The 13942-nt window shown below is 38.2% G+C and overlaps 1 protein-coding gene across 3 annotated transcripts in view; it reads right to left on the minus strand.

Moving 5' to 3' along the window:
• Positions 1-5176: 5176 nt before the first annotated feature.
• CABIN1 (calcineurin binding protein 1) overlaps positions 5177-13942 on the minus strand; it is a 107894-nt gene continuing 99128 nt past the window's right edge. For 2 of the 3 annotated variants that reach the window (XM_032198893.1, XM_032198892.1), the window contains exons 35-37: positions 9271-9435; positions 7132-7358; positions 5177-6498 (exon numbers count right to left, since the gene is read on the minus strand). In XM_032198893.1, coding sequence (XP_032054784.1) covers positions 6355-6498; positions 7132-7358; positions 9271-9435 — 536 coding nt within the window. In that variant the 3' untranslated portion in view covers positions 5177-6354. The remainder of the gene's footprint in view (positions 6499-7131; positions 7359-9270; positions 9436-13942) is intronic. The other variant, XM_032198895.1, reaches the window with a different exon arrangement.

The following is a 13942-nucleotide window of genomic DNA, read 5'->3' on the forward strand; positions in this document are numbered from 1 at the left end:
TCTTAGCTCCTGGTGACTTTAGGTAACAGAAATTATACCAGATTTTTCTTTAGGCTTGAAAGTTACGTATTTCTTTCCTCATCCGCACATACATTTTCATCCCCAATTAAAATTTGCCTTAATGAAACTAACTCAAAGCAGTTTACAGATCCATTTATCACTTACCGCTGGACTCAGGTTACACTGACACAAACCCCATGCCACTGCAATGAACCAGATGGAATTAATCAGGATTTGCAATGATGAAGCTGAAAACACTATTTGAGCCCTTTGACACAAGACTGTCAAAAAATATTTTTTCCCTCCCCCGTTATAATATGCTGCATATCAAGACATTGAAAAACACCCAGTAGGTTTCTTACAGGGGGGAAGGGAAAAGGAAAAAAAAAGCTAAAAAAAGCTATATGAAAAGGAAGCATAGAGTATGTCTGGTTTTATGCTAGCGCTGTCAGATTAATAATGGAGTGAGCACACACCTTTGTGCATTTGTTGCTGCTGTATTATTGTTTTGTTTGTTTTGCTACGTGGGAGTTAGTAAACTGACTATGAGAATTCTCTCCTCATTCCCTTTGTTTTGATTCAGACTATAAATGACTATAGAAGTATGAAAAAGACATACGTTACAGTAAGACTGCAGAAGCCTCTTAGAAGTGAGATTAAAAGCAGCAGTATAGTTCAGTCTTTCAGAAATTTAAAGATAGAGCCTGGTCATCCATTTTATTTATTTGTTTTCCTGTCCTAGGGCACCCTCTAGCGCTATTACAGCAGCTAGTGTAACTTCCAAACAGCATGGGATGAATGAACTCTGGGCATGGCTATATACTCTCACAATCTTGAGACAGCCCTCCAGCCAGGTTTGCCATTTACCTTGTTCTTATTCCTACATAACATTTTATTATGGATAAATCCATCCATAGGATAGAAAATATTTTGGAGCTAACATACAGCACAGCCCCTAGATGAGGTCCTACTTACTGTGCTGTGAGGTTGCATCTGAACCTCTGCAGGCAATGAACTCCTTTAATACATGGCAAACAGTTCATGTGCTTGATATATAGAAGGCTTGTGGGAAGTACAGAAAAAAAAATCAAGCAAGCATGAGTGTTGTGTGTGTGTGTGTGTGTGTATATATATATATATATATATATATATAAATATATACACACATATATACTCTAAGACTGACTCTTTTTATGGGTCAGCTATGGACAAATCTAATCAAGAGCAGCAACCTCACATTGCCATAACAAAGCTGCAGAGATGTTGGTGACAACATGCTGCTCTAAGACTGGTACAGAGGTTCTGGAGCTGGCTAGCAAACATTTGCTGATAAGGTGACCCCATAATATGCATTAAATAATCAGCAGCAGGTATAAAATTGTCTATCCAAGGAGAGACGTGTCTTTAAATCTCTATTGAGATTTGCCTGGAGTCTCTACATATTAACATTGAAGAGCCATTCAAGTGAAGATGAATAAAAGTTATCCTCCAGAAGCCAACAAACCCCAGGTGCTGGCCTGTTACCCTTCACAGTGCTGTTGTACCATACCCTGCAACGACAGCTGAGAGTCACACAAGGCAGATCTCACAGAGGCTTAACTTGGACTCGTACAGCCTGTGGTACAGTACCCCAAGGTTACTCCCAAAACACTAACACACAGATTGATGTTTGGACTTGATGATCTTAAGGGTCTTTCACAACCTAAATAATTCTATGATTTTAGCATTAGTGGCTTCCTAGTCATCAGCTAGAAGAGAGGGGAAGGAAAGAAAGGTGTCAATTAGCACTCAACATCTACACTAACATATTCACCATTTTCTTTAGAGGCAAGAGCAAAGCTCCTTCATTCCAGTTTTATGTAACTAAGAAACCATAGTAATTATGCCTGCTGCCTTTTCTTCTGAGAACTCCAACATATTTACTCTGCCACCTTTTTCCTTAAAGTATACGAGCTATGTGCTGTGTGTAAAACTGCATGCAAGCTACATCCACCACAGGTTTTTCCACCTTCCCCAGAAATGTTATCGCCACTACCCAAACTAGAACATCGAATTTAACAAGTGTGATCCTACCCTGGATGATAAGACTTTGTCTATTCTCACCTGGCCCCTCTGCTGCCAGTCAGTGCATTTTGTCTCCTAATCAGCTTCAGCTGCCATGCCTTCCTCATCTTTTCCTGGTCCCTGTCTCCCTGACCATATGGTGTTTGTTTGGGCTGCAAAAGACATTAATTTCATTATTTATGAGAAAGTCTCGTTCTAATAGAGATGAGGAGAGAGTGAGAAGAGAACGAGAAGGGAGAGAGAACAGAGAGAAAGAACAAGTACTGAACCCTAGTGTTTGATAAAACTAATGAAGGTATTTGCTGTCTTCCTTGATTTGGTAATGTTTCATTCCATAACCGAAATATTAGTTTTTGAAGAACAGCATTTCTGAGGCAGTGGGGAGAAGTCACTAACAACAGCTGTTGTTACAACAAAATTAAGTCTTCACAACACACTAACCGCTACCTCAGACACAGAAATTCTCGATAGTGTCAATCATATAGATTACACAATCTTTATGCCAGACAACGAAATTTAGATGAAAATTAAACACAGACAAATCCAGTACTACATACTGGAATGATGGTGATCAGTGAAAGACACTTTACAACATGTAAAACCAATGCCAAACAACAGAAGAGCTATACACAAGTTATTCTCAAAATTTGAGTAAAAGTAATTTTTTTTCATTTGCCTGGATGTCTCAACTGTTTGGGTTTTCAGTAGCCAAAAATACTTGCTTTTTAATAAAATCCAGTTTTCTAGCTCCAAGTATTCGGGATAAAAATGACATTTGAGTTGGACAATGTACTTTATTTGGCAAATTGTTTTCTGTTTTTAAAGCTCTTCCTACGTCAGAGCAGTAAGGATGGTACAAAATACCATCTTTCAATACATTTCTGTCTGCACATGATAAAGACAGCTTCTTAATCCACAAGCTGACTAAACAAAGACCTTACCTTTAAGTTTACTTTAGGCACCAGACATTCCTCTCCCTATAGCCTCATAGGGAAAAACAACAACAACGTATATACAGGAGCAGTATACTTCAGCAGCAGCCATTTATTCATCTGGCACAACATTACAGAGACATCTGGGAACAGAGATTTCAGAACCAATGGTTATCCGGTATATCCTGAAGACAGATGCCGTGTTTACATTTGATATTCAACTCTGAAAGGAGAGAGTTGGTAAGTTTGATCTTGCCTATACTTGGATGTCAAGCTAGTGCAACTAGAATTAGACTAAAATCAAATAAATTATTCAAAGTAAACTCATCACTAAGTGCAGTTTTACCATAAGGCATATTTTTTTTTCCCCTTGAAAAATCCCACAAAACTACCCTGGTAGGCTTTAGAAGCTGCCGTATTAAGTGAATGCTTCTGTTTGTACAGGATTTGAAGTTCTTGCTCCAAAATACCTTTAGGCAGGATGCTTCAGACAAACATATTCTTGGCATCTTCTCTCCAGAATATGGTTCCTTGTACTGAAGGACTATATAAACTGTACTTACAGAGAGAGGATTTCACACATACAGAATGGCTCCATTAGCCTAAGTCAGCAGCAATGCCCACTATGGAAGATGGCTCACAGTCAAACAGTGCACTGTTCAGCCATTAGCAGAAGAATGGGATTTGAAGGAGATTAATCTCACATTAATCTACATTAATCTCAGTAACTTCTTGAGATTGACAAAAAGCCGTTGAGCTACCCAACAATATAACGGGAATGTAAAATTATAGATTAAAAAAAATAAAGGAAAGAAACAAGGGGAAAAGATATAACAGTTTTGAATATAGGACTAAAAAAAGTTATATGGTTCTGTAGTTTGAAGATTAAAACAAGCTTACTGCAGATCAGCAATGTTCAGCTCTCTTTGCTGATGGGAACAGTTGTGTTTACTGTTCTTACTTTCCTTCACCAGCAAAAAAGGACTAGAAATCAAAGAAAGTTCAAGATCAGGTATTTTAACAAGCTCTGGAAGCTGGAAAGAAAGCCCAACTACAAAGAATTCTTAAGAAGAATAAAGAAAAACATTTTCAATGGCCAAATTCAATTAAGACAATCAAATGCTCAGTCATCATACCTCACACTCAAGCTAGAAGTCATTCAGTCTATGAACTTAAATGTGGTCATAAAGTTAACCATACATTGAAAATATAAATCAGCCAAAAAGCTTATGAAATCTATTCGAGTGAAGGACCACTACTGAGAACTAGCTACTCTGAGCTGTCTTCCATTTCTCATTAAATATATATATTTTTTACCATGCTATTTTTTTGCAAAAACAAAGCTTTCTAAAACTTTGTTTTTTGGCTTTGATTTTTTTTTCCCTAAAGCCAGTCAATGACTAGAAAGTATACTATGCATTGTATTTACAAGAACTTATACCAAGTTAAAGAGCAAACAAACACTGAAAACATATTATTACTACTGAAAAGATCCACATACTTTTACTAATCAGTTACCCTGATCTTTTTCACATCAGTTGCATCCAGCTCACCTATCATTTGTAGAAAGTGAACAAGTTACACGAACAACTGCTAATATGCCCAACATGGACATCCTCACTTACTTACAAATTACATTTTGTTCAAAACAAACAACCCAGAGTATGAGAATAAACTTGCAATACTAAATTCAATGCTGCTTCTTTTTATTCAGGGTCCATTTATTATTCTTACACTGAATGAACGACCACTGTACCAGCAGATTAACTGCTACTTTGTTCAGCCAAATATTCTTTCTATGTGGTCACATTTACTACATGTTGTCTTCTCCTTTATGTTGTTCATCAGTATTTAAAGACACTCAGGTGAAAAAACTCAGATCACGTACCAGCGGGGGAAGTGAAACCACTGTGTGCCATCTTGGTAACACTGACTAACCCGGCTCTGGGGGGTTAGTTAGACCAAATCCATCCTAAGAGATCTGACATTCTTCAGAAAAAGAGGCTTCCCCCAGCTCCCTTCCTGCACTACCTCCTCATCCAAGAAATAAAAGGAAGGGAAGAGTACTACTTCTTCCAGGACCATGGCATCTTGTCCTCTCAGACGAACAGAGGCAACAATAGGTACATTTCAGCTTTATTAGAAAAAAACAACAACAACAAAAGTTTATACAAAGCTCTGCATTTTACAGAAAATCACCTCCCCCAAACACAAAGAAATCCAACATGGCAAGCTGTATGCATTTTTTCATATACATACATATATATGTACATACACATATATATGTGTGAACGCACGCGTGTATATATACTGTGACTTTTTTTGCATGGTTTGCATTCATTATTTTACAAAGTTAACATTCAGTAGAAAAAAAGGTCTTTGTTACCATTATTTTCTCATATAAATAACTGTGAGCAGTCCCTCTGCAGATAGATAAAAAACACCTTTTCGTGTCATTCTGTAAAAAACAGACATTACTGAAATGGCATTGAAATCTCAATTATTTTTTTTTCAATACCACCATAAAAATATCATCTAGCCCCCAATTCAAAATGCTTGTCCAAGGCATTAGAAGAGAAAGGACTGTAAGACAATTCTGGAAAGATCAGTTCGTTAAGCCAACATTCAGGTAGGTAATTTTTGCTGGACCTCATACATTGGTGTGAAATGAGCACAAACAGGAGGCCAACCTCTCTGTCTGCCTAGTAAAGCTGGTTCTTTGCCTATTGCCATTGAGTCAAATTCCAACAAAGCACACAGCTGCGCCAAGTAGCTGACACTCTTCACTCACCCTTCTCACCATGCAGCAAAGCCGCAGACTTTCTTGATGCAATCAAAACCTCTACCAGCTCAGCAAACTTTTCCTAATCCGTTCACCTTAATAGGAGCTGGACTAACATGGCATAACTAGACAGAGATTAGGTTGCTGAATTATTGGGAGAAAAACTTAACCAATGGCAAAAATACAAAGACAATTAAAAAGAAGAAAACACTATAGAAAAGAGCTGTCAGAGTGAATCCCAAGGCTCTGGTTTGAAGAAGCAGAAACAGTAGAGAGATGCAAGTTGCAGCTCAAAACATCCTTTTGTTTACTGAAGTTAAAGGTGACGTCGTGGTCCAAATGAATTAACTGCCTGGTAAACAATCATTTTTTCCATCAAGCACCATGATGGAGAGAATGGCAAAGATTTTGAAGGCAATACAAGTGGTAGTGGTGATAACAAAGGTAATGAAAGTGAAGAACATAATGATGCAGATTAAATGGTGAGTAATGCCAACGAAGATGTTTGGACTGCCAGAGATGCAGGCAACAAGAAGAATGGTTATATGGTTGGTGTTGATGATGGCCAGAATTCATTCATATGTCCATGTAGTCATCATCTTCATCAGTATCACTTTCCAGTGAGGACTCCTGGCTTGAGGTCTCTAAGATTTCCAAAGCTGGCTGACAAAGGCTCTCCTTCTTTACATTCGCTGCAGACTGAGCAGACAAAATAGCAGACTGATCCCAAAAAGAGAGAGAGAGAATATATTGCTAAATAGTCAGGATAAACCCATGATCACAGGGACAAAAGCCAACTGGTTGCTACTTCTTCACATTCCAAAGCCCTCTTACTTTTATAAAAGATATGGCATCCTAATGTGAAACACCATAACATTAACCAGTAGGCTTCCCCACAGTTAATATTCTAGTAGCTTCCACTAATATAAGAATAGCAATTGCTGCACTAACTCTCCCATTTCTGTAATTTCTTCTAATTCCCTCAAAAAAAGGACAAGGACTAGAATAGCTGTGATGTCACCCATGGCCAATATTTCACCAGTTCTTAAAAACTGACTCCTGCTGACAGCAGCTCATATCTTAGAAAAGAACAGAATAGTTCATTTGGAAGGGACCTACAAGGATCATCAAGTCCAATTGCCTGACCACTTCAGGACTGACGAAAAGTTAAAGCATATCAAGGGCATTATTCAAATGTCTCTTGAACACTGACAGGCATGGGTCTTCCGCTATTTATGCTACCTCTGGTTATGAACTGGAGACAGGAACTGTTGTTCCTTATGCACAAGTATTTGACTGAGGGGACAATTAAGATGAAAACAATCTAAATAATTATTTTTTCCCTTTTATTACCTTTAATTTTTGCTTGGTCTCTTCTGAAATGCTGCCCTTTGGAGAAAGGAGGGTGGGAGTGGGTGGAGTGACAGTGATCTCAGGTGGAAATTTGGTGACAGATGAAGGTATGAAAAGCTTTGGCATGTTGGGCAGAACACGAGTTTTTACTCGGGTGCCATCTGTCTTGTTCTGCTGACTTCCCAAAGTCTGTGAACTGGAGCTGAGTTCAGGCTTGGAACTGGAGGCTAAACAGAAAATAATAAGAAAAAACATGTTAGGAAGTTATCAAGGATTTCACATGTCAAAGAAGAGGGAACAGATGATTGTTAGACATATGGCTGGCTCAAAAGGCCTTTCTTCAAGCTTTAATTAGGGTTCAGAAACAGAAGAAGAAAGTGCCTTAAGTTTCTAAAATGGCAACTAGGAATAATTAAAAAAAAGTATTTCTAGACAGTAGAAACTCAGCCTGTCTGCACCAATCATGACAGTGGCAGCACTGCACTGGCCCATCGACATCTAGTTAGAAGGCTACCACAAACATCTTTAACTTGTTTCAGAAGAAATCATCTAATGTTTGCATTCTTTAACTGTATTTCCATTCCATAATGCAGCAAAAAGATACTTCATTTTACTTGTGAGTCTTTTTTAAACTTCCTCCACTACAGCGTTGTCCCTTTAGTAACTGAAGCATCAGCTCCTACTTCCTGTCAATTCATACTGTCCAGATCTACCATCCACTTGCTACATTTTCAAACAGGAGTTTTGTAATTTCCACTAAACTGTCCTCACAAGTTAAGAAAAATATATAGTAATGCCTGTCAACACTTCCTCATTACTCCCTTCAAATCCTGCCATAAAAGAAAAAAAAAACAACAAACAACCTCTTTTGGTGTAATGTCCAAAAAAGCAACAAGATCCTTGGTATGCTCATGCTATTGTCTGCCATATGGGCTAGCACCATCACATCATTTCCACATACTCCCCAAGTATACTTTTAGCCTGTGCAATGCAAACTTGCTCAGACGTGGCTCATCTTGTGAACTGAAGAGGGATCTGGCCCTCCCTTATGCTCCATCACAATACAAAACAATGTATATGCAACAATAGTCAGCAGAAGACAATGCTTTCACATTCAAAACTGAGAACAGAGATTTCTTGATATCTTACTAATAACAATGCTTCACGTGAAGTTAAATTAAAAAAAAAAAGTTGTACAAGCAAAAACACCAGTGTCTCAGACGCATAATAATGACAGATGTCTTTATACACATTTTTGTTCGTATTTAGTCTTAGTCAAATCCATCTCTTGCAGGTTTCTGGAACTGACAGGGCTACTTTAGCACAGCAAAACAAAATGCCAGCTCCCTGATGCTATCCTGAAAAACAAACAACAGCAGACTGACTACTAAGGGATGTAAAATTGAATTGTATGTTCTCAGCAGTATACAAGAATGTAAGAACTGCCACAACAGATGAGGCTTTCCATCATGGTCAGTGACCCATCTCCGTTTGCACGCAGTCAGTTCAGAGTCAAGTACCAGAAATGTTGCAGTAATCAGACATGGGATAATGTGACTCATAAATAAGGAAAATAAAGATACCTTCAACATGAATATCTACATTATGCCTGCCTGAAAAAACAAGTTTTACATCTTTCCAGTTAAAACACCTTCTCTTGGGAAGAGGGCAGAGAAGGGATAGACAGCATTAACTGTTATAATGCTGGATTTTGTTAACTTCACTCATTCTGAATATTGTAAAAAATTGTTTCCTTCTGCCAAATATTCCAGTAGTGTAATCCAAAGTGTAGTCATATTGACCTGTGCAAGATTACAATTAAAAGAAAAAATCTACTTCCAAAGAAACACAGACTATAGCACGATAGCCTAGTACTAGGATGTCTTTTATTTGGCTTTGCTGCCATAGTATTTTGTATGTGAGTCACGCACCAAAAAGAATAACCATTAAGGGACTACAAGGCACTTCTCCAGGAAGCTGTGACATTGCCAAGAATGCCTCTAAACTCTGGAATACTCTACTGGAAGGCAAGCCGCAGAGAAGCTGGAGAATACGTGTTGCAACTATCCTGTAAATCAATCCCTACAGATTGATACTCAGATAACCACTTATTTCCACTGAAGCACGGAAAGCTCCTACCTTGGGTACAAACATGTCCCGAATTTGTGCTTGTCACTGATTCCACTTGCCAGCAAACAGGCTCTGGTGATGGTGCAACAGTAGCCATTTTCATCTGCTGACAAAGCCGTGACTCCTGTTGCTGAAATCCAAGCCCCTCCAAAGGCACTTCAAGCTCTTCTTCCTCTTTATTAATGAAACATAATTCACAGATTAACAGACATCCTGCTCTCTTTCCTAAGCTTCAGTCCTTCTGCTGTCTACCCAACTGGTAGAAGCTTTCTTTAAAAAATAAATTAATATTTTTTCTATTTCTAAATCATAACATGACTGTGTAAAATGAAATACTGGCAAGGCAAGATGGCAACCACAACTTTTTCATACCTGGTGCCATCAATTCAAACTCGTAAAAAAAAATTGCTCTTTAAAAAAAGTGAAGAAAAATATGTGGTGTGTGGCATTTTGTTATCTCTGCATACCTACAATAAACAAATACATGCAACTGACCATTAACCTTTGGAGATGTGAGGGGTGAATCACCTGTCATATATGCAAAGCAAAATCCATCACCCTTAATGATGAGCCAGCTGTGATCGATGAGTCCCTGTCTGATCTGCAACCACAGGTACAAGCTACACTGAACTGCAACTTACTGGCAAGTAAGATTAATTACTGTGAACATCCAGCAACAGGGATTTTTTTTTTTAATGTAATCAATATGAAGCTATGCTAAATGCCCAGTTTTCAGTGATATGCCTACCGAACCTTTATAAATGCATTGGTCTAGTATTCCCACCCTCTGTTATTCCAGAATTTGGGATGCTTAAAACTCAGAATCCTGCCATGTGTGAGCACAATTTCTTCATTACAAATCAGCAGTATCTGTTTTTAAATTAATGCAGTGTTAAACCAGTTTTCTTGCACACTGTACTGCATACTGTACTTAACAGGAGTAATTTTCACTGAACTACTGAGAACTATTAATGGCAGCCCTTTCTGGGAAGGGCAGACTGAAACAGCAGCTGGCATTTCAATGCTACAGGCACACAAACAAGGTCTTATTTTCTGATGAAGTCGAACATATCCTTCAAATACAAAGGGCTGTTGAGGAAAATTTGAATTATCTTCTGCTTACACAGGGTAAGGTGTGCACAGGCAGCTAATGCAGACAAGCAGATGCAATGTATATTCACAGCATCACTTGCTCTAAAATTCTTCCTATGTCCATGCTCTAAATCAATTTAGGATTTTGACAGCAGTGTCTTAAGAAGGAATACATTTTTCAACTTTTCCTCATTCGAAAAGTATTCTTCCCCTCCTCCCCCCCCCACCTCACTATATGTTGAAAACACTTCTCCATCTTCGTCATTGTTGATAAGAACTTGAAATTTACCATGGTAATATTTTCCTGTCCAACAGCTCCCCTTGCAGAAAATGCTTGAGAGAATGCCTCAGCTTAACAGCTTGGTAAAATCCACGTTGATGCAGTTTGAAAGACACAACTTTTTAAATGAATTAGATTCCTAGGGTCCTTAAATAATTTTGTATAGAAAAAGCTTGCCAAAGCAGGCTATAAGTTCCTTCATCCGCTAATTTTCATTGGTAAAATAAAATAACCCATTACCTAAACGGGTAGCTGATAGCCAACACAAGCCTCAGGATAAATGAGTCTGCTTGCAGAGAATTCTCCAAGTTACCAAAAAAGAAAAGGTCGCACACTACAGCACAAATCACAGGCAGCTTCTGTTCTGTGATGTTCCACTCACTATCAAGCACAAAATGGGAAGGTCTAACGCAGAAGAATAGCTCTCTTTCTCAGCACTTTCTTGCACATTTTTGTACGGATACTTCAAAAATTAGCATTGGAAGTAGGAAAAAAAAAAAAAGTTGCATCTGACCAAATCAGCTTAAAAACAACACAGAAGGAAGTGGTTATACAACAGGAATCTGAACTAGGAAAATCACAATTCACTGTTTCCCTGTTTGAGAAACAGAAGATAGCTGAAAGATTGTTTTGTGTATTTGCCTGCTCATTCTATCAGATACATGTATGATTTAACCACATGCTGACAAGTACGAGGGACCATACAAAAAAGGATCAGCCCTAATGTGGCCTGAAGCCAATACACACACATCCCATTACACTGTGAGCATCTGACAATAAGCTGTAGTCTAAACCCAGAAGACTCCTATGCCGAAATGTCTACAAGACACTTGATCAAAGATAGAAAGAAACATTACATCGACATTTGAAGAAAAGCAAGATGAAAATTATGATTTCCGATTACCCTGCAAGGCAACAGCTCCCTTTAGCTTACTCCAGAGTGCCAGACCCCAAGTCTTAAACATCCAGGGTAAGTACTAACAGAACCTTATTTATCCACTTATTAACCAAGGATACAAAACACTAATTAATTTAACAGATACAATACTACATAAACTGGAAATCCTATAGCTTTAACTATGCTGCTAGCTGAGAACAGTTTTGCATGTACTTAACTGCTAAATTACATTGGGGACTTAATAGTTCACCATTCAGAACAAAAGCTCAGATTTGCGTTATTGCTTAATGACTAAACCCTACCTCTTTTGTTGGTTATAATCTTTGTTTAATTATAAGATATATCATTGCATAAGCTGATTTGCTGTGCTTTGCTTTAACTAAATTATGCCCCACTGACAAAGCTCTTTTGAGCAGCATATTTCTAGCCAGATGCTACAAGACAGATGTAAGTCTGCATTCTTTTATGAGGAATCAGCTTACTTGCATGCATTTCCATCTTCCACATCACGTCTGTGTTTCTTACTTTTGAAGATGCAGATTTGTAGCGTAGTAAAATTAATTTTAATAAAATTGTGTGTCAGCCCTTTTTCAAAGAAGTAACTGTAAACGCAAGGGCAGGAGCTTGGCACAGCAAGTGTGTATTTCTATTACTACACTTCTGGAAACAACACTTGTTAATATTCAATCAGGCTGCTTCTTTCACTATGTGACATCGAGAACCCCCATCTATTAATCAATCCTTTGCTGTCAGGTATTAAATACACAGTGACTGAATTTTATTCCCTGATTAGGTCATAGACTTTATTCTTTTATGACTGAGCAGTATTTTTTTTTTTGGTGATAGTCACCTGAGTGATATTATTTCTAAGTTAAAAATTATGTTAATTAGCAAAATATTTTTATTTCTTGATAAAGAACTGGTTATTTCAGGTGTATATATCATAATATGTATTATCAATACTTTAATATCTGTGCACTATATTAAAGTATTGATAATACATAAAAAGGGCAAAAAGACAGAAGGATAATCATGAAGAAATACACAGTTGAATTGCTATTATTCGTCTAAAACACATTTCTGAAGAGAGTATCTTGATATTAGTCTTGTGGACGATGCTGTTATAGCCCTGAACATAATGTCCTAGTTTTTCTAATAAAAACTTTCCCCAGGGAGGTATAGACTCCACTAACTCATGAGCCACAATATTCTGCACAAGTGCAAGAGCACAAGAATACAACTAACAGCACATCCTGAAGGTGCTCGGAAGCGCAGATTTAATCTCAGTTAACAAATTGTTTGGTAATATGCAGTACTTGTGCGGTTCTTGCAGGCTTTCAAACATTAGCTGCACAAACCCAGTTTAAAATAAAATCAGTTTGTGAAGACGTAATATGCAACAGTCACTTGTCTCCAGGCTGACAGTGGGACAGATACTGTGCTCTGGAGATCTATTTAGCACTCTCACTTCATAACATAGCACAAAAAAAATAAGCATATAGAAAAAGCACAGATTTGCAATGCATCTTATTAATATTGGTACCGAAAAGTTCCTCTCCGATCGAGCTGAATTCTAAGTATCCTTCTCAGCCTTCCCTCTCCCAGCAACTGGCTAAATATATATAAAATAGCAGACAGAGAGAAAGAGGGACATCATACCTTTCAACATCTCCCTGCTTTAGTGAGGAAGAAACAAGCTGAAAACAATTCAATGCAACAACCTACTCCAGCTTTCCTCTCCAACCTCTTTCCACTTGTTGCCAGGGAAACCAGTGTTTGCAGATGCCTATAGCGGGCGCCGGGGTTCATGACTTCATCACAGCTAATATTCTCCCTCACCATCTCCCTTTATACAAGGAAAACACTATATACACATAGCCGCACACCAGAAACAGATTACACAACTCCTGCACCCATTTTTACACCAGTAAGACAGTTATTTGCTATTCTGACGCGGCCACGTCAAAAAATATTCCCTCGGCAATTTGCAGATGCGGAGAAAGTTTCAAAGCAGTAGCAGTGTAACAACGAGCAGCTGCTCCAGTCCCTGTGCACTGCACTGTGTGCTCATCACCCAGTTTCTTTGTGCTGCCAGGTGGAAGGAGACATCAGCATTAGTGATCTAAGACATTTTAGCTGGAATTTCAAAAAATCCTTTAGTCATGCAGTAAACCTATTATGTTACATGGAGAGTGAAAGACAAGCCCAGAAAATGTGACTGGCACCTGGAAAAAATGTTTTCCACTTGCTGAGGGAGGTGGTTTGAAGTATTAAAGCACAGATATGCTAAAGGCTACAAGTAACTTACAGTGCAAGCACAAAACATCGTTTCGTTAGAGGAAAAAGGAAGAAACTGAGCTTTGAACTCCAGGACAGAACGCTAACATGATTTCAAAAGTGTATGCTTGGAG

The sequence above is a fragment of the Aythya fuligula genome, chromosome 17 (assembly GCF_009819795.1).
Source record: "Aythya fuligula isolate bAytFul2 chromosome 17, bAytFul2.pri, whole genome shotgun sequence".
Classification (NCBI taxonomy): domain Eukaryota; kingdom Metazoa; phylum Chordata; class Aves; order Anseriformes; family Anatidae; genus Aythya; species Aythya fuligula.